The following is an 18,964-nucleotide window of genomic DNA, read 5'->3' as shown; positions in this document are numbered from 1 at the left end:
TATCTTCTAAACAGTTGAAACACCGGTGGCATGTCAAAGAAGGAAAAGCAAAATTTTTATGTTCTTCTTATGGTGTTTTATTTATGTATTTGAAAATTATCTAAACTTATCATTTCTACATTGAGATATTTCAGAAAATAATTCAACATGAAACACTGACATTAAAAGGATCTGATTTCCGGAACACGAATTCAATAACATGATTGATCAGCTGCCACAATCAGTTTTTTTCCGCTCTTCGCCGACCGTTGCTAATATGGAACTGCTCTCCAAGGCCAAAATGAGTCATCAATACCCAGACAAAAGTAATAAGCTCTCCACCAATACTAACTTGTTGGGCATGTGTCCTTGCACTGCATTGACTTGCTGCTGCACTCGACAACAATTCCACCCACACTTTGCTTACTAAGTCCCATTTCTTCTCCTCCTCCAACTTTTCAAGCTCTTTGGCCAGCATGCTTCCGTCAAATAATACTGATTTGGTTTTATCTTCCTTCACATCCTGTGGTAATTCAATAGATGCATCCATGTTAAGAATGCTTTCACAGGCCTTCTTCACCTCCTTTGGTTTTATACTCTTTTCTTTAAACAATCTTTCAGCCTCAGCACTCGTATCTTGCAATCTTATTTTCGCAATACTTGCCACAGAATTCATCACTGTAGGCTTCAGTACTAAAAGATAGAGCATGTAATCAGAGAGCATCTTGCTGAATTCTCTAGCATTGTAAGTCTTTTCATCGGCAACTTCTTCTGTAGTGTAGTAAAGGACTTGGGTAGCAATGTGCCACAAAAGGAGGCTTTCATCATAAGAAACATCCGCACTGTAACTCATTAATTTGACGAGATCATCACCTTCTGTGCCCAATTCCTGCAGAGTCCCTTCACCTTTAGCTGAACATATTCTCTTGTTAGCCTCTGCATTATGTGCTGCAAACCGAGCTTTTCTTTTAATTTCTTCAAATATAAACACCCACAATTCTTTGGTTAATGGCTGATGAGATAACGATGCATTGATTCTTATCTTATCCACAATATCAGCTAGGCCTAACAAATCAATGAGTTTCATGGTTATAAAACCTAAAAGACTAATGATCTTGGAAATGTGTAGAAACTGGACGGCCTTGTTTGTGATATTGGCTATGTTGAGAATGATTCTGCCAATGCCATGATTATGAATGAAATCGTAGATCGCAGTCTTCTTATTTTGAATCAGTTGATCAATTCCCAAGTAATGAATGATGTTCTCGCAAGCAAGATGCAAACAACTCTTCACTTTGTGTACTCTGCTTGGACGTGCCTTGAGCCAATATCTTATCAAGCTGTGTCCTGAGACAGAACCAGACCACCGGCGAAACAAGAAAGGCGTAGCCAACACCTCATGCTTGATTCCGCGGTGTGAATGCTGCGCATGACATTCTTGCCACTGTGGGTTCTTGAGAACGAGACACCAACGGAGAGTAGCGGCTATGCTACTTTTGATCTCCCCAAGTCTTGACACATTCTTATGATTCCCGAGAGCAACAAATGTCCAATCCGAGAAAACAAGCATGAAGAGAGCTACGACATCCTGGGCTATGGCACCCAAGAACAAGGTGTATGTAATTCCAACATCAATCCCAACAAAACGATACTTATCCACTGCAAAATAGAAATACGAAAGCGCAGCCACAATTGAGCCAAAAGAGATGAACCGGAAAATGCATCCGAATACAGAATGCATCACCCGGATCTTGGTATGCAAAACTCCATAAATGAAGTTGAGTTGAACCTCAATTATTCTCAAGGCATCTTCAGGACTTAGCTTATCAAAGAAAGCTCTGCTCTGTTCACGCTCGTTGAAGCTGAAGATGAGGTCAACAATGAACCCTTTGAAAAGATTGAAGTATAGATAAGCAAAGTGCACCACCTCCAGATAGTCCAAGTTATATCCTGAGTGAAGTATTTGTGCTGAAACTTTGGCCTCAACCTTCGAGTCGGGTTTTTTAAGCATTGAGTCTCGGAATTTGTCCAAGCTTGCTAGATACAGAGCACGAGTCCTCTCAACATACTTGATAGTTCCAGCAATGAACAAGAGTATCGTTGGGATAGAAACACTGTCGTTGGGAAGTGCCATGAAGAAGATATAAACAGCAGCAGCAGCCTGGAATACGTATCCAAGCAAGTGCCTGAGCCAGAGTTCGTTATCTTCAAGGCCAAATGAAGTTATGGTGTCCGAACCACCGAGGTGTAGCAAAAGAAATGAAGGCCAAAGTGCTAAAAGCTCAATGTTCCCCGCATACACAGCCGTATACGATTGATTTTCAGAGATGACTCCGACACAATAAGTAGCAGACCAGTGTGCGAGTAAGTACGCTAGCCAGATGAACAAGGTTATCAGCTTGTGCCCTGTGCCTTTTCGGAAGGGAGCAAATAGAAGTAAAACGGTTTGTATTGAAAGACTTAGCAAGATTGCAACCCGTAAATTCCATGTATAAAATATTTTGGTGAGTCCTCCAAGGCTAAAATTAACCATTTTCTCTTCCTTTTGTTTCTTTTGATTTTCCCTTCGCTCTGGCGAAAGAAAACTTCATCTCAGAGTTGCTATAGGCTGCAGCTCTTTGAAGGCTGATATATACAACAATAGCATTTGGGTCACTCTACTTTTATGATTTCTCAATTAATGACTGAACTTTCTTAATCTATATCAACTGGATCCCCAACTCACCCTTTAATGACTGGAACATCCTTCAGTGGTAAGTTTAGTTACCATCATAACTCTTACATTGTGAAATACGATTGTCAAGACTCAAAATTTAGGATAGTTTGGGATTAGTGCGGCCAATTAAATAAGTTACTTTGTTATGTTGATAAAATAAACTGCTAAAAAAATAAATTTTTAAATATTTACCCATAATTTTTTGTTAAAACTTACTAAATAAAATACTTTTATTTTTTTAACTTCAATCCTAAATATTGCCTCAATATAATGACATTAATTTAGTCATTTAATTATGATTAGAATGTAGGACATATTGATAAAAATTAGACTAACTATCATCATTTTGAAACTTATAAAATTTATGGAGTCGAATGTTATTACTCAATTAATATATATTTTCTGTAACTCTTATCGTGTGAAAGGATGAACGTGTGAACAAAAGAAAGGGCTGTTGTTTGTAAAATGTCAAAGCAATTTTTTTTTTTAAATTTTTATACAATTAATTTCAACCATGATTAGGATTTCAATGTTCAGTTAGCATTGAATTGTTAAATTAAATATTACCCTAATGGAAACTTCTCTATTTTTCAATTAATAGAACCAGTAGTAGGAAAGAGACAATGTTGAATGAATATCAAAATGCTAATTTCTTCTTTCTAGAGTTATTAGCACATGTTACCAAAGACTTGTTATACTTGTGCAATAGATCCACTTACCTTTTTCTATATAAGAAAATAGAAAGCAATAGTTTCTTATTTCTTTGACTTCACGAATTTTAATAAGTTGATACGTTGGGGAATAAAGAGAGAAAAAGAAACCAATTGATTTTTAGAGACTAGAATTATTGGCACATGATACCAATTTTCTTTTAAATTATTATGCATAACAACTTTCTTCTTGTACTTTTTTTAAACGTCCAACTTTTGTAATTATTATAATGAAATTTCTCTGGGGTTGGTGCTCAATAAGATATAATGAGTCCCCATCTTCTTTGTTAAGAGGACAGCCGTTGTCATCTACCAAATGATCTGGATAATTTTCAAAAATATTAGAATGACTTAATTTTAGAACAAAATTATATTTTTAGTCTAATAATTTTAGAACAAAACTATATATTGAAGGTACGTACTAATTTAAGCCTCCATTGAGTTTCTGTATTATTTTTCATAAATTATAATGTATCAGTAGATTATAGTGATAAAAAATGGGATGATAGGCAAGAATGACTTGTCAAAATTGGAGATCTGTCACTGTGGGGTTAAAAAGTTACATGGACAACTCTATGGGCCAAATTTTCAAAATGAATAACATTATAAGGGCCAAATGATAAATACCTCAATTTACCGGAGTCACCACAAAAGACCAGCAGTCTCAAATTCAAACATCGAAGTTCCCAAAATACATTCGCCAAATTCCCGCTCAACACTCACAGTGAGTGAGGGGATCCGCAATTCCTCCCTTGATTGGCCCATAAACGACGACGGATCACGTTAAATTATCGCCGCCGTCATAAAAAGGTGAGTCTTTTTTGGGAAATTCGTCATGTGCGCGTATAATTTGTTTGTAAAATTATTAGTTGAGGTAATTTTGAAATTTAAGCCAAACTTTTGTTAGATTTTTATACAAATGCCGCCAAAGCGAAGAGGAAGACCTGCTAAAAAAGCTTTGTCTTCAAATGCCGAAGAGGCTAAAGAGTCCCAAGTTGAAGATAAAGATGCTGAATTGTTTTACCGAGAAGGTAAATTTGGGAATCCCCAACCTTTAATTAATTTTTATTTTTCTTCAAAACCCTAATTTAGTTTTTTGCTCAGTTGAACGACAGTGTGCTGCAGTTAGAGCAATTCGTGACGTGGAGCTTGAACAGACTCTCACTGGGTTGCGCTTGCTCCGCTCATATTTCAATGAGGAACAAATGCAAACCCCTGTGCTTCAGTTTTTCGAAGAGAATCTTCCAAACCTTACGGTTCTAAGAGATGATAAAAATGGAAAATTTGAAGTACGGTGGAAGGATGAAGATGGTAATTTCTATATGGACAATGCTGATGGAAAAGATATACATGCTTCTCTTTTACATCGAATGTCCATAGGTTATCCTTACTGCTCTGGCGCTCCATCATTTAGTGGCTATGGATTCTCAAGCAAAGCAGGTATTGTGTGATATATATATTTTTTCTCCCACTTGATGCATTCGACACGAGTTGGGATGTATTTTCATCATTACTGTTTTTGACATTGAGTTTCCTTATTCTTTGCAGTGAAAACAAACCTCCTAGGTGTTGATAATTTGCAGATCGGAGACTTTGTATGTTCTTTCCATCTCACCTTTATACTTTTACTTCGGTTCCTCGTGAAATGTTGCTTAACTGAAGATTAAAAAGTAGAAAACAAGCATATATGAAAAGAGCATAGAGAATTGTTTGAGTTGAATTTCAATTGTTAGTCAAGAAAATCATGGTTTGTTATGCATTTGAACTGATGTGTTTTTCTTCTTGTTGAAATCTGAATATAAAATGACTGCCCTTCGCCATATGCTTGATATGTGAAGTGTTTTTCTTTTCGTAGTAAAAAATTTCACGATAAATATTCTGCCTTTAAATTGAGAAATGCTTGATTTTATGGTTAGATTGCTTCGAATATATGTTATTTGAACAGATTAGTTTAGTCCAGGCAAAAGGACCTCGTGCAACAGACTCATGAGAGTAAATTCTAGAAGTTTTTCCGAATGCTTTTTCAAACTAACTAAAGATTAAAGAAAAGCTTTCATATGTTTATTGTTTTTCTAGTTTGACATTTCTGTTTTGTAGGTTTTGGAGGAGCCATCCAATTCTCAAATGTTTGGAATGCATGAAGCCCTCCGAACTCCTGGGGTTTGTGGCCTCTTCTTCATATCATTATTTGAATTAACAGTTTTAAATTCAATGAAAAGTTCAAATCTAATGGTACAATTCTGGGTTTTGAGAAAATGATTTAGCTGTCTTATAGTCTCCCAGCTATCTGCATCCTGCGTATGATTCAGTGAAATTGAACAAAAATCCCTGCACTGCTAAGACTTTCTACCATAAAAAATTTTGAAGTTAAATCAGTTTGATGTCTGTTAACGGAAGAACAATGCAATAAGGCCAATGATTTTGTGATGAAATCATGAGGGTGATTAAAGCTAGTGTGCTTCAGTCACTTTTTATTTGTCACAAAGTGCCTAAATTCCTTGAGCCATATGGCTGCTGAAACCCCCCACTGATATTATGAGCTTTGACGTCGCAGGTGACCAGCCAAAGGCTGTCTGTTGGGGTGACACCCAAAACTCTAAGGCAGCCAAAGCGTGGTGAGATGCTTCTTTCTGTTCATGGCTCGCCCCTTGGGGTGTATGAAGAGGATAACATGGGAGCCATACAAGGTATGCCTTTAAATCAGAAATTTCACTTTCTGATTCTTGATCTTGAAACTGTTGGGAGAAGAAATACTTTTATTGTGTTCTGAAAATAGAAGTACTCTGAATCCCTTTGGATAAACAATGTAACCTACCCTAACAAAGTGACAGATGTATCTGCTTCATCTTGTGATTTGTATACAGAAACTTGGCTTAAATGGAGGATGTAATATATCCTTGATTCTTATAATATGTCTTAGTTTTGCTCTGATTTTTGAATTCTTGATTGCAGAATCTGAAGAAGGTTGATCATAATCCAAGAATCTGCAATGGTTGCCCATTTAAGGCTGCTCTAAATGTACTTTCATCATTGTACATGTAATTGTTCTTTTGTTCAAATGTGCTGTTACCTTGACACTGATCTTTAGCTAAAGTTAGTGTTACATTTTAACAACTAATGTGACTTTGTTTTTCCCTGCCGTAGTTATGTAAGAGATGGAGCTCTTTTGCCACTTCATTTGTTAGAATGTGGGTATTGACTATTGAGACCAAGACTTGATGATAAAAAATAGAATAGAGCCTTGATAAAATAATAATATTGTGGCCAAAATAAATTTATTAATTAAGCAAATATTAATTAATTGAATTATAATTTAATACATTGACCCTAAGTCGATTAGCAAAGCCTATTATTCAATTGAAGTTTTAATTTTATTGAGTATTAATTTAATTGAGATTGCGTTCTCATAATTCATAGAGGGTTTTATTTCTCCTACAATAGAGTAGAGTTAGAAATGACATTGTTTGATAATGATATTAACTACAAATAATTTTGTGAGATTGCAATACTACAGCCAATGAATCTTGGGGAAGTATTCAATTGGTCATGCAAATAAAATAGAACATAAATTTTGGCTACAATTTTTTCATCTATGTATCTCGGCAGCAGTATCTTGAATCCATCGATCTGATCATATATGTCAAACAGCTATCGAAAAATCCAATTTCATGCTCAAAGATGCCCATGCCGCCAAAAGTAACCAATTTCAAAGATAAATCCCGCTAATTGAACAACGACTGCAATTAGATTTAACTTTTACCCCATTCATTCTAAAGCATGGACAGTATTGAAAGAATCTGGGTAAAATGGCAGGAAATATTAAAAGGCAAAGAGACATGAGAGCATATATTACTTCAATGGACCCTGTTTCAGTTCAGCAAAATGGAAAGTGCACTTACTGTTGCATTATTATAAGTACATACCCTTGAAAGACTACTAAAAAAAATGCATCAAAAAATTTATCTTAACTTAATGATGTGAAGAAATCAGGTTAATAGTGAGGATCTGAGAGCAGCTTTTGTCAACCCTGAAGAGCAGATGGAATACAAAGTGAGGTACAGGGAGGATCGCCACCAAAATTAATTCCCAAATAATCCCCAGCACAGAATACGTTTAAGAGTGTTTTATATTCCACTGACTTTTGGCAAGGAGAAACCAGAGAGTGGCACTTTAAGATAAATTTTAAAGCCACAGAACTGCAATATGTCAGCAATAAACTGAAATTATTAAAGTCATGATATATTGAAAACAACTAGATAAAATGTCTCAAAAATATGAAATAGATTCTATTATGAGGAAGAAAGTAAATACCGGATCATAGGAGGGCAAATCAGCCAACGGCAAAATATTCAGGAGCCAGCCAGTCAACCATCCCTATACTATACACAAACTCTGTTTTGAATCCAGGCCTGATTGGAAGGAATCAGAAGAATGCAAAAATGAGTCATTTAATTTCTTCAACCTAACTCTTTGCAGTGCTCAGTGACCTGGTCAAATCAGTTTTGGCACTTCCAGATTGTGAACCAGCCAGAGAAGAACTGAAAGTTTCCAAAGCCTCAAGGAAGAATCTTTTATTAGGAACTATACCATTTTGTTCCATACGCTTCAGTAACTTCTGCACAAGCTCCTTCATATTGGCTTTAGTGTAGGCCTTATAAAGAAGTTTATATGTTGATGAATCTGGGGTCACCCCCATGTTATGTGAATTCTCAAAGAGCAAATCTGCTTCCGTTGGCAAACCGTTCATGCAGTAAGCCTCAAGCATTGCATTCAAGGTTGAAACTTTCATATCCTTCCCTAATTTAGACAGCTCATCAAATATTTCTCTGGCCCTTGAAACATTGTCACAATACCCATACATCGTAATGATACACTCATATGTGATGAAGCTGGGCGTGTACTTCATTGCAGTCATCTTTTGAAAAACATATTCAGCTTTCCCTTGAAGCCTTGCTTTCCCATAGTTTATGATCATTGAATTAAATGTAGGCAGTGTTGGTTTCTCTTTGGAGTGCATCAAGCTCTTAAAAACTTGCTCCATCTTATCAAAAGCTTGCCTCTTCCCATATGAATCAATCAGCAGATTAAATGTGATAATATCAGGTTTACACTGGTTACTTTTCATGCGAGAAAGTACAGATTCCATTTCTTTTATCATCCCATTTTTCCCATATGCATCCATCACACCATTATATGTATAGATATCAGGAGCAAGGATGCTCTCATCAAGTTCTTTGAACAAAGCATTGACCTGATCTACATTTCGAGCTTGGGCACAAGCTCTCAAAAGAATGTTGTATGTCACAATGTTTGGCTTGCACCGTTCCATTCCCTTCATCTTCTGAAAATAACCTAGTGCTTTGGCCAATGCCTTTGCTTTATCCCGGGTGTGGAGATGTGCGGTGATGAGAGCATTATAAACAGAAGGGTCAGGCCGGCACCCACTATTACGCATCTCAGAGAAAAGCCACATGGCCAACCTAGTTTGGCCCTTCTTCCCCATAACTGCTATTAACTTCGAATAAATACCAGTATCAGCAATGTACCAACGTTGTTTCTGCATCCATCTGAACACCTAAAAATGCAATATTTAAGTCAGGCAAACTGTTTGCTTGAAGAAATTCACCATGGCAATGCCAACTTCCACATTGACACACCTTAGATCTAAACCCATTTTCCCTTTGCACAAAATAAGTCAAATTGTATTAACTCAATGCCATCACAGATTAATACTCATTATGTTGCATTTCTATGAGTTAATCTTAATATGATCACAATGCTCATGTATAAGGCCCGAATAAACATCTCTCTCTAGGACTAAAATGAAATATGGAACCACAAACGGAAGGTATTGACATTGCTAAAAAGCATTCCACTTAAAAACATCACATACTAAGTGCTTCCCAAGAAAACAATTCAGGGGCGTTTCTTTTTTTTTTTTTTCCCCCATCTAAAAGTACTTCTCCAGAAAACAGTCCCATTGTTTTTTAATGAAAAAAGAGCTTGTGCCTATTTCAACAAGTCAGTAAAAGCAGACATTACAATTTTGATACTTGAAAGCGCTTATAGTGGCGTCAAAAGCACTTCAAAACACGCCATAAGAAAACTCAAACGCACAATTCAGAATCATAATTATAGAAAACATACACACAAGCGACAGCACAAGAAACTCAACAAACTCCAACTACCCAGAAGCCAAAATTGCACAAAAACAGCATAAAAAATTGAAATTGAACCAAAAAAAAAAAAACCTCAAGGCACTGAAGCCACTTATCAGACTTGCCAAGCTCTTCAAAGAGAAGAAAGCAATGCTCACTCCTCACCACCTTCACATACTTATTAAGTGTCCTCACAAGCGGCTCTTTGTCACTAAAACTTCTCATTAAAACCCTTACAAGCTCCTTGGACTCCAGCTCTTCGCTCTTTCGACCCCTTTTACTTCTGGGTCGGGTCCAAACGCAGCATATTCCGGTCCTCGGTCGGGTTCTGAGGCTGAGAGGGATGTGTCGATGGGTAAAGTTGTAATTTTGAGATGAGCTTTGGTTGAATGAAGAAGAAGAAGAAGAAGAAGAAGAAGAAGCAGAAGAAGAAGAGAGTGTGGATAGTCGCAGAGAGTAAGGCGATAAGTTTGTCAAGGCCATGTTTGGCAATTGGAGTTTATCTTTTCTTGGTGGCGCGATATGTTTGTGGGTGAATTTCCACTTTTCCAGATTATGAGGAGGGCTTATGTGAGAAATATGGTCAAGATTTAGGGCCACTATCGTATTAGAGAGTATGGAGGGGGATTTTGCAAAATTTAATTGAAATGACAAAAATACCCATATAATTGGAAGTGAAAGTACGGATTGAGCCGATGCGAGTCGAACGCGCAATCTTCTAATCTGGAGCCGGCAATTCAATTGCGCCACGGGCACACTAGTAGTTAATAATATTTATTAAATTTAATTGGATGACATTGGAAGATTTTTTTAAAAAAAAATTAGAATTTGTGATTTTTTTTATTTTATAAATGTACGAGAATATATAAGGTGAATTTTGGTTAAGAAAAAAAATGTATTGAGTGATTTTGTTAAGTTGAAATTTATATCTTTCGAGTTAGAAAAACATTCAGTTATTGTTCAAATTTTTCGTATTAGTAGTCTTGTCATAAAGTACTCTTATAGAAATTGAGTACTTTTCTACCCTTTAATTTTAGTTTTTATTTTATAATTATTCTTAAATGAACAGAAGAAAAAGAAACGTTAGGGTTGCGTTGAAAATATAAAAAAGAAAAAAGCAAAATAGTTTAAAGCTATGAAAAAGAATTGAATCCTAACCATATAGTAAGTGTGAAATGGGATTTAGTTAATAATGTTTGAAACAGCAGTGCTAGGCTGCTAGCGGCAGTCGATGCTTCTAAGGGGGACAAGTGTCCCTTTTCTGTTTTTGTGCCTTATTAAATGCTTTTGTTATTGTTTTAGTTTTTAGTTGTAGCATGGATTATCAACATACTCTTTGTAACAGTTATAATTTTATTTTTACCCGCACAACTTTTGATGAAAAAAGTCTTTCGCCCCGACAATAGTCTTTATTCTTTATGTTTAATTACTATATTATCATTTTTTTTCAGTTTTTTTAAAGTAATATTTATTTAAGAATTTAAATTGACTGCAACATTTGTTTAACATGACAATAACAACTTTACATAAATTTTTTTCACTCTAAATTTTATTTTTCTCAAATAAGATTTAAAAAAGAAACACTAATGCACCATTATTACTTTTCAACTTCTTTTTTTAACCCCTCTCTTTTATTATGATATCTACAAATAATTTGAGGTTAATATGTCCTCTTAATTATCAGTAGAGTGGATTTAACTTATTTTGAACTTAGATTTTGATTTATATATTCAAATTACTTCGTATCATTGATTTAGTAGATTCAAATAATTTTTTAATTATAAATATTAATATTTTGTTAAGTAATTCAGTGACTAAAATTTATTTTTACTTGTATAATTTTTTTAATAAATTTAATGTATAGTAATGACTCCATAATTTTGTTCATAAACCTTTATTTTTTTTGGTTAATTATTTTCTTATCTGCACTATGATAACCTACGTAAATAGGCATGTCTCCCATTACAAAGAGAATTTAATAAAGCACAAAAGAAGAAAAGGGACACTTATCCCCCTTAGAAGACGACTCACACTAGCACTGCTCATGTTTGAAAATATTAATAAAGAAGAAAAAAATTAAAATCTACGAGACAACTGAAGAAAATAGTTATTAGCAAGGAAGAGGGTATTGAGAATGTCATAAAAATTCAAAGAGCTATTTGAAAAATAAGAAAAACAAACTCAAATACGTACGATTAATAGACAACTAACTTCATAATTAGTAAACATAGTTGTAGTAGTTAACTAGTTGTGTTGTAAACGAATTATTCTGGAAAGTTTCGATAATTTTTTTCATTGCAAGTATTAATAGATTAGAACGATATTAAAAATAATGTTATTCAACAACTTGCAATGTTTTTAATTTACTGGTGGTCAAAATTAACCTGTCTTCACGTGACTCTTTCTGTTCCTCCGGCAGCACTTTAGAATCTTTTCACATAATTATCATCTGATTTTATTAATTAGTGTTCGGATTATCCTAGTGACCTAATTTTAGTATCGATTTCGAATAAGTTAATTTACATGAACCAGGAACAATAGGAAGAGCCGACGAGGGGAGTTATTTTCTTGATGTCTTCTAGTTGTCTTCAATTTCATTGTCAATTTGGCTTGAAAATTTTTGTTTTTATTATATATTAAAAGCAACCTGATTCCCTCTCCATCTACGAGGTTCAGAGATCTAGGCTATTTATTTTCACACAAGAAATTTTACTAAATAGCACCCACAGGCTTGAATCTTGAAACACATGAAAACAAATAAGTTTTCATTCTTCTCTAGCTAGTTCAATATGCATTGGAATTGAAAACCCCTCTTTAGCTCAATGGTTGACACCATTTTTTCTTGTACTTTTGACCAATGATTCAAATCTTGTGGTAGCAAGAATAAAATTTTTCTTTTGAGTTAATACTAAGTATCTCTCAATATTTATTTTTTTTGATACAAAAAGGGCTAAGTTAAAAACTAAGCAATGACCATTCGTGGATAAGCAGTCCCAGATACATCATGCAGCAGCCACTCTTCAGTTCCGGACGGAGGCGTGGGAAACACATGGACCCCAAGAGGCAAAAGAAGAGCTTGGTTGGCAAGATAATCAGCTGCAAAATTTGTTTCTCTATAGCTGTGAGACAGAGATACCTGCCACTCCATGTTAAGAAGTCTTTTTATACCCTGAATGAGAGAGGAGTTAGCATTGGGATGATTGGACTCTGTGGCTAGGATCACAGTAATGCATCGACTATCAACTTCAGCAAGTAACTGTCTAATCCCAATATTCCAGGCAAGCTGCAACCCTTGAAACAGACCCCAAAGCTCCGCCCCAGTAATAGTACAATTGCCAATATTCATACCAAAGCCGTGAACCCATTCTCCGCAATAATTTCTAATGAGGCCACCTGCACCTGCATTTCCTGCAATTTTCCGAGCACCATCTGTATTTAGTTTAAAAAAAGGCCAAGGTGGGGCCAACCATTTCAACCATTTGACTATCCTTTCATGGCCTGGTCTCAATATTTAAGTCTAAAATTGAATCACATCTAATATGTCATTCAACTCTTAGATGCTAAGTAAATTAATAACTAATTTAAAAAAATTATGAGATTCATCATCAAATAAGTGAATGTAAGTTCTTGACATACTCTTATTGTAATATTAAAAGAAAATAATATACTTGGATTTAGTTGAATTGGATCTCTGATTCAGTCAATGACTCATCAGTAAACTAAAACATAATAAAGTAAAATAAAACTCTAGAAAATTCTAACAGTTTTAACAATGCAACTGCTTAACCTTAACGAACACAGTACCCATACACAGCGCCAAAAACAAAGCAACTACTAGGAATTCAGACACCCATTAGTCCCATATTGAACTTATCTCCATTTTTGTTTTTTCTTTTGCCTTCAGTTATCCAACAAAAGAATAAATATCCCAGTTGCATCATTTCTGCCTCTTCATCACTTAAACCTAGGAGTCTTAATTTTCCTAGATTTGATATATCATTATGTCGTGGTTGTGGACTTCACTTGCTCTAGTTACAATTTTCTTTTTCCTCCAAGCATTTTCATGGAAAACAAGCACAAAGACCAATAAGAAATTGCCTCCTGGGCCAAAAGGGTTTCCAATTTTCGGATGCCTTCATTTGTTGGGCCAATTTCCTCATAGAGCTTTGCATAAACTCGCCGAAAGATATGGCCCCATCATGCACTTACGCTTAGGCTTAACGCCTACAATTGTCGTCTCCTCACCTCAAGCAGCTGAGCTTTTTCTAAAAACACATGACCTTATCTTTGCGAGCAGGCCTCCCCTTAAAGCAGCTAAGCATATTTCTTATGAGCAAAAGGGTTTAGCACTTTCTCCATACGGGTCTTATTGGCGAACAATCCGAAAAATATGCACTCTAGAGCTGTTGAGTAGCTTCAAGATCAATTCTTTTCAGGCGATGAGAAAAGAAGAGCTTGATCTTTTGATTGCATCCATCAAAGAGGCGGCGTGTGCTCGTTGTGTTGTAGATTTAAGTACCAAGGTTTCCGCTATGAGTGCTGACATGACTTGTAGAATGGTGTTTGGGAAGAAATATTCGGACGATGAATTCGATGAGAGAGGGTTTAAGACTGTGATTCAAGAGGGCATGGAATTGGCTGCAAAGCCAAATCTGGGTGATTACATTCCGCAAATTGCAGGACTTGATCTTCAGGGCCTGACAAAGCGTATGAAGTCTGTTGCCAAGGTGTTTGATGGGTTTCTAGAGAAGATTATTGATGAACATGTTCAATCTAAGGATGAAAATAGAACCAAGGATTTTGTTGATGTGATGTTGAGCTTTGAGGGATCGGAAGAAACCGAGCACAAGATAGAACGAGAGCATATTAAAGCCATAATCTTGGTAAGCAATATCAAATTGGCACCATTAACGTATCTTTGTCAATCAGGATGCTTTATACTATGGGTCGAGATTATTAACAGTAGAACACCGATGAACTGGACCTCCCGGTTCGGGTTGCTTTTTTTTTTTTTTTAACACTGATTTCCGGTCCTTGATGCGGTCTTTAAAGAATTGAATTATTTGGTCGGTTTTTATAATTGAAAAATTACGAACACATAGAACACATAGAAAGGGCACCGAGGGTTTTTTAATTACTAGCTAGTTTAAGTTATCTTGTTTTGAAATTGTAACAATTATTTGCATTTTGTTTATTTCATTTTTGTCTCCATTTTAGCTTGTTTATTGACTGAAGAATCCTATTTATTTTGCACGTTAAAGGGCATGTACGTTTAAATAATTCTTTAAAACTATATATCATAACTTCAACTTTTAGGTAAACCAATGATCCTCTTTATGTGTTGAGCTTATGTATTATCAAGGACCTAAATCCTCTCTTCGTGTGAGCTTTCGCATCAATAAATATAGATATGTGATTGATAGTAAATAACGGAATAGTTCTTGACTAAACATGACTGACAAAAGCCTGTGACAAAAGGATCAATCCTCAAAAGATTATGAAAACACAAACAAGAAGATTATCCTGATTCATTAATAGTTCTAAACATTAATTTTTGTGATACATGTTTACTTTATTTTCAGGACATGCTCTCAGCTGCAATGGACACTTCAGCAACAGCAGTCGAGTGGGCACTTTCAGAACTCATCAAGCATCCTAAAGTAATGAAGAAACTTCAAAAGGAGCTAGAAAAAATTGTGGGCTTATGCAGAATGGTTGAAGAATCAGATTTAGAAAACCTCGAATACCTTGACATGGTTGTCAAGGAAACCCTGAGGCTTCATCCTGTAGCGCCATTGCTAATTCCACACGAATCTACAGAAGACTGCACAGTTAACGGATTCTACATTCCTAAAAATTCACGAGTAATTGTAAACGTTTGGGCAATTGGAAGGGATACTGAATCTTGGAGTGATCCTGAAATATTTTTTCCAGAAAGGTTTGTTGGAAGTAGTATTGATCTACGTGGACACGACTTTCAGCTTTTGCCATTTGGTTCTGGCCGGAGAGGGTGCCCTGGAATGCAATTAGGACTCACCATCGTTAAGCAAGTGATTGCACAACTTGTGCATTGCTTTGATTGGGAGCTTCCCGGGGGGATGTTGCCAACTGAATTGGACTTGACAGAAGAGTTTAGTCTTGTCACTCCTAAGGCCAAACATCTTTTGGCTATTCCAAGTTATCGCCTTAACATTTAATTACAATGTTGTTTGTTTAATTATGGGTTAACATAAAATAGTTGTTAAGAAAACAAAAACAAAACAAAAAAATAAAATCATTTGTTACTCAACAATTACTTGAAAGAAGATTGTTCTTAATATTTGAAAGATTGTATCTAACTATTTGAGTGTGGGTTATAAAATGCGTGGCTATGTAAGATTTGTTCGAACAATTTAGAGGTGCCATAACCCTAGAAGACGACATGATGGAGCTTATGAGTCTCAAACAGGGCAAGGGCCGAGGAGATAACCCTTAGAGATTTTGTGAAAAGATACCATAGAATAGTTTTGGAGCTTGGTGTTTTCAATCATCCTCAAGCCTTAAAGGGATTAAAAGAAGGAGTGAAGATAGGTAGATCATGGTATAACTTGAGGGTGCCAACAATAAACTATTACTTAGCAGCCTATAGATAGATATACAGATTGAAGAAGAGAAAGTACTCAGAGTCAGAGGCAAGCAGCTTGAAGAATTAAGAATATGGGAAAGAAGAGCTCAAAAGGGAAGTATGCTATTTAGGTATTATAATACAATGATATCAAGCAAAAGCAAAGCCATAGGACCTACCCCCGTACTCACGGTAAAATGCGCATAGTAGATCTTCTTTATTTCACCAAACAGAAATCGGTTGAGATCCAATCATCAAAAGAATGCTCTTTCAAATTGTAAACTGATCATACTTGCTTGTTGATGGCGTGGTGAGCAGAAAAAACAAAATACATTATTTAAGGCAAGTAAAAGTTTCAAGTCTCAAAATCTGCTCGAGGTGAGACAAGAAGCCTAAAGTTGCCAATAAGCTCAACCAAAAGTAGACGTGCAGAAATATAATAGCACAAAATCTTTTCAAAGCAAGCACAAGTTTGAAGTCTCAAAACTACCCAGGTGAGATAAAGGGACTAAACTTGCTAATTTAGCTTGGCCATGAGTAGGTGATAACTCTATGAAATGAGAGTTATCATGGCATTTGTAAACTTAAATCATGATTACTTAGAGAGCAAATGACATGTTTTCATTGCATTTTAGTTATATTTTGCATAAACATCTATTTTAGTTTATCTTTAATCAATTTTGTTTGATTTAGAATAATTTGTGTGCTTAAATCTGATACATAATTATAGGTGACTAGAAGCTCAAATTTCAAGGAAGGAATGCTGCTACAATAGGCTTGCAAAAATGGGAAAAGAACTTGGCTACAGATTGAAACAAGTCTAAAACAATACAGATGTTGTAGCCGTTGCTTAGCACCCGTTGATGGAACAATCCTAGAGCATTGACAGAGAAAATTTTGTGTGAGATATTTAGAAAATTATGATCAGGAGTTTCCAAATTTGGAAGATTCGCGCTCTGTTGCTCTAATACTCAACTATAAAAAGAGCACACATACAAGGAAAAAAAGGAGCCGTCAACCAAGGAGAAAAACTGAAAAGAAACAATAAGAAAACAAAATTCAAGAGAGAGATTGAGGACTCTCACAGAAGAAAAATTACAGAGATCAACTAGAAAATCAGTCATTCTTCTTATTTTCGTGTTTTCTATATTATTATGCGAATGTATTTGATGGTTGAAATTCTTTCATTTATTTTTCTAATGGAAGTCATGAACTAAATTTGATTGTAGTTGAGTGATAAATGAACTTAATGGATGTTTGACTTACATAAGTGTGTTGCTCGGTGTTTGCTATTGTATTTTATCTTAATTGATTTATTTTCATTCTCTATTTTGGCTGACCACCCATTTAAGGATACTAGCTAAGAAAGAGCCTTAAAAATGTCTGACTTAGTGGATCTCATTAAGACAATACTTGGTTTTAGATTGAGTTTCTCAAGTTGAGTAATCTCAATTTGAATAGGGTCATGCTTAATATAAAATTAGTGATGAACTAGATATAAGGATTCACCTTGTAGGACAAATAAAACCTAGATCGTTTAATGTTATATTTAATGTTGGCATAACAATTGGTTACTGTTAGGTTGCATTAAATTAAAGATATTCAATAAGCGACAGCTGAGGATGCATGAATGATTCTATCCAGTGCTGTAGTAGATGATGTAGCAACGGTATTGTAAGTGAAATAATAGTCAACACCATTAAATGAGTTTATTCACTCAACCACTCTATTTCCATTGGTTTTATCCTTATGTTTGACGTGATAATTTTCTTTACTGCATTTTTTTATTGCATTTTTATTTTAATTAGTTTATTAGTTTTATTAGTCTCTTTATTTCCAATTAAAATAAAATTGCACTGTTAAGATTGCTGTAGCAAATCTAATAACATTAATTCATGTGGAGACGATCTGAATACTCATTAATATATTACTTACACTTGCATTGACACCAATAACATTAGAAATTACACACACTATAACGGCATGAAATCTTTCTAGGGAAAATGAAGGTTTCAAGTCTCAAATTCTACTTGAGTGAGACAAAGAACCCAAACTTTCTAATTTAGCTCGGCCAAGATTAGATGAGCAGAAATATAAAAGCATGAAACCTTTTTAAAGCAAGGGTTTAAAGTCAAAACTAGTTGGGTGACACAAGAAGTCTAAATTTGCTAAGTTTAATCGGCCTTGAATAGGCGAGTAAAAAGTTCCAGCTCCTTAAGCCTTTTCTACAAACTCTCTTTCTCCACTAAATCAACTTCTGCCCTCTTATCAAATTAAGCCCTGAGGGTCTCTATCTCTTTCTAAAACTTGTTTCCCATGGCTGGAACTTCTTCTCCTTGCTTAATTAGCTGGTTGAGTTGCTTTTTGAATTTGTAATGTAGATATTTGGCCTAACAAAATATACGGGCTGTTAAATGTTTTAATCTATGAGTAATATTTTAGTTAGGTAACATGATGCCTTACCTCTTGGTCGTGCTCCATCAATCGTTCTCAAGCCCCTATGGTAGATGACTTGTTCAGTTCCTCTGCCTTCTCTTTGGTCATATAAGCCTCTACATAATGCACCACATGCTGAGTATGTTCAATCCTCTCTCCTTTTTCTCTTCTTTCTACTTCTATAAAGTTCTGAACTGGACTTGTTGACGCAACACTGGGGATCAAGAGTTGGAAGAATTGTTACTGTTGTAGTCGAGCGAGCAATGATTGAAGATTTTTGTGTTGATGTCCCCGAGATCGGTAGAAATACGTTCTGATCTCTTTCTTCTAATTCCTTTCTACTTTTTTCTTCTTTTTTCTT

At 35.3% G+C, this 18,964-nt stretch overlaps 4 protein-coding genes across 5 annotated transcripts; 2 read left to right on the top strand and 2 right to left on the bottom strand.

The window, feature by feature from the left end:
• Positions 1 to 220: 220 nt before the first annotated feature.
• On the bottom strand, positions 221 to 2,512 carry LOC18037428. Its single transcript, XM_006428011.1, has one exon. It carries the CDS (start codon positions 2,510 to 2,512, stop codon positions 221 to 223), a length of 2,292 nt encoding a protein of 763 aa, XP_006428074.1.
• A 1,548-nt stretch (positions 2,513 to 4,060) lies between these two features.
• LOC18037427 lies at positions 4,061 to 6,638 on the top strand. 2 transcript variants are annotated; one of them, XM_006428010.2, is made up of 7 exons: positions 4,061 to 4,215; positions 4,313 to 4,436; positions 4,510 to 4,845; positions 4,954 to 5,000; positions 5,503 to 5,565; positions 5,960 to 6,092; positions 6,358 to 6,638. In XM_006428010.2, the coding sequence occupies exons 2-7, from the start codon at positions 4,325 to 4,327 to the stop codon at positions 6,372 to 6,374; spliced, it is 708 nt and encodes a 235-aa protein (XP_006428073.1). In that variant the 5' UTR covers positions 4,061 to 4,215; positions 4,313 to 4,324; the 3' UTR covers positions 6,375 to 6,638. The 2 variants fall into 2 exon arrangements, with proteins under 2 accessions (XP_006428073.1, XP_024036698.1); XM_024180930.1 differs by having other exon boundaries at positions 4,298 to 4,436.
• A 585-nt stretch (positions 6,639 to 7,223) lies between these two features.
• Positions 7,224 to 10,067, bottom strand: LOC18037589 (pentatricopeptide repeat-containing protein At4g39620, chloroplastic). Its single transcript, XM_006428009.2, has 3 exons — positions 9,657 to 10,067; positions 7,717 to 8,980; positions 7,224 to 7,601 (listed from the first exon to the last, which is right to left on the bottom strand). Exons 1-2 carry the CDS (start codon positions 10,044 to 10,046, stop codon positions 7,868 to 7,870), a joined length of 1,503 nt encoding a protein of 500 aa, XP_006428072.1. The 5' UTR covers positions 10,047 to 10,067; the 3' UTR covers positions 7,224 to 7,601; positions 7,717 to 7,867.
• A 3,398-nt stretch (positions 10,068 to 13,465) lies between these two features.
• Positions 13,466 to 15,760, top strand: LOC18037286 (cytochrome P450 CYP736A12). Its single transcript, XM_006428008.2, has 2 exons — positions 13,466 to 14,446; positions 15,146 to 15,760. Exons 1-2 carry the CDS (start codon positions 13,565 to 13,567, stop codon positions 15,758 to 15,760), a joined length of 1,497 nt encoding a protein of 498 aa, XP_006428071.1. The 5' UTR covers positions 13,466 to 13,564.
• The last annotated feature ends 3,204 nt before the right edge of the window (positions 15,761 to 18,964 follow it).

Source organism: Citrus clementina, unplaced genomic scaffold (genome assembly GCF_000493195.1).
Source record: "Citrus clementina cultivar Clemenules unplaced genomic scaffold, Citrus_clementina_v1.0 scaffold_7, whole genome shotgun sequence".
Classification (NCBI taxonomy): domain Eukaryota; kingdom Viridiplantae; phylum Streptophyta; class Magnoliopsida; order Sapindales; family Rutaceae; genus Citrus; species Citrus x clementina.
This window is presented reverse-complemented; position numbering and strand designations above follow the sequence as displayed.

Excerpts from the sequence above, each read along its gene's own strand:
- LOC18037428 (XM_006428011.1), bottom strand. The coding sequence starts at position 2,512 with ATGGTTAATTTTAGCCTTGGAGGACTCACCAAAATATTTTATACATGG.
- LOC18037427 (XM_006428010.2), top strand. The coding sequence starts at position 4,325 with ATGCCGCCAAAGCGAAGAGGAAGACCTGCTAAAAAAGCTTTGTCTTCA. Across the intron at positions 4,437-4,509 it reads TGAATTGTTTTACCGAGAAG|TTGAACGACAGTGTGCTGCA; the intron begins GTAAATTTGGGA and ends TTTTTTGCTCAG. Across the intron at positions 5,566-5,959 it reads AAGCCCTCCGAACTCCTGGG|GTGACCAGCCAAAGGCTGTC; the intron begins GTTTGTGGCCTC and ends TTGACGTCGCAG.
- LOC18037589 (XM_006428009.2), bottom strand. The coding sequence starts at position 10,046 with ATGGCCTTGACAAACTTATCGCCTTACTCTCTGCGACTATCCACACTC. Across the intron at positions 8,981-9,656 it reads AGTGGCTTCAGTGCCTTGAG|GTGTTCAGATGGATGCAGAA; the intron begins GTTTTTTTTTTT and ends TTGCATTTTTAG.
- LOC18037286 (XM_006428008.2), top strand. The coding sequence starts at position 13,565 with ATGTCGTGGTTGTGGACTTCACTTGCTCTAGTTACAATTTTCTTTTTC. Across the intron at positions 14,447-15,145 it reads ATATTAAAGCCATAATCTTG|GACATGCTCTCAGCTGCAAT; the intron begins GTAAGCAATATC and ends CTTTATTTTCAG.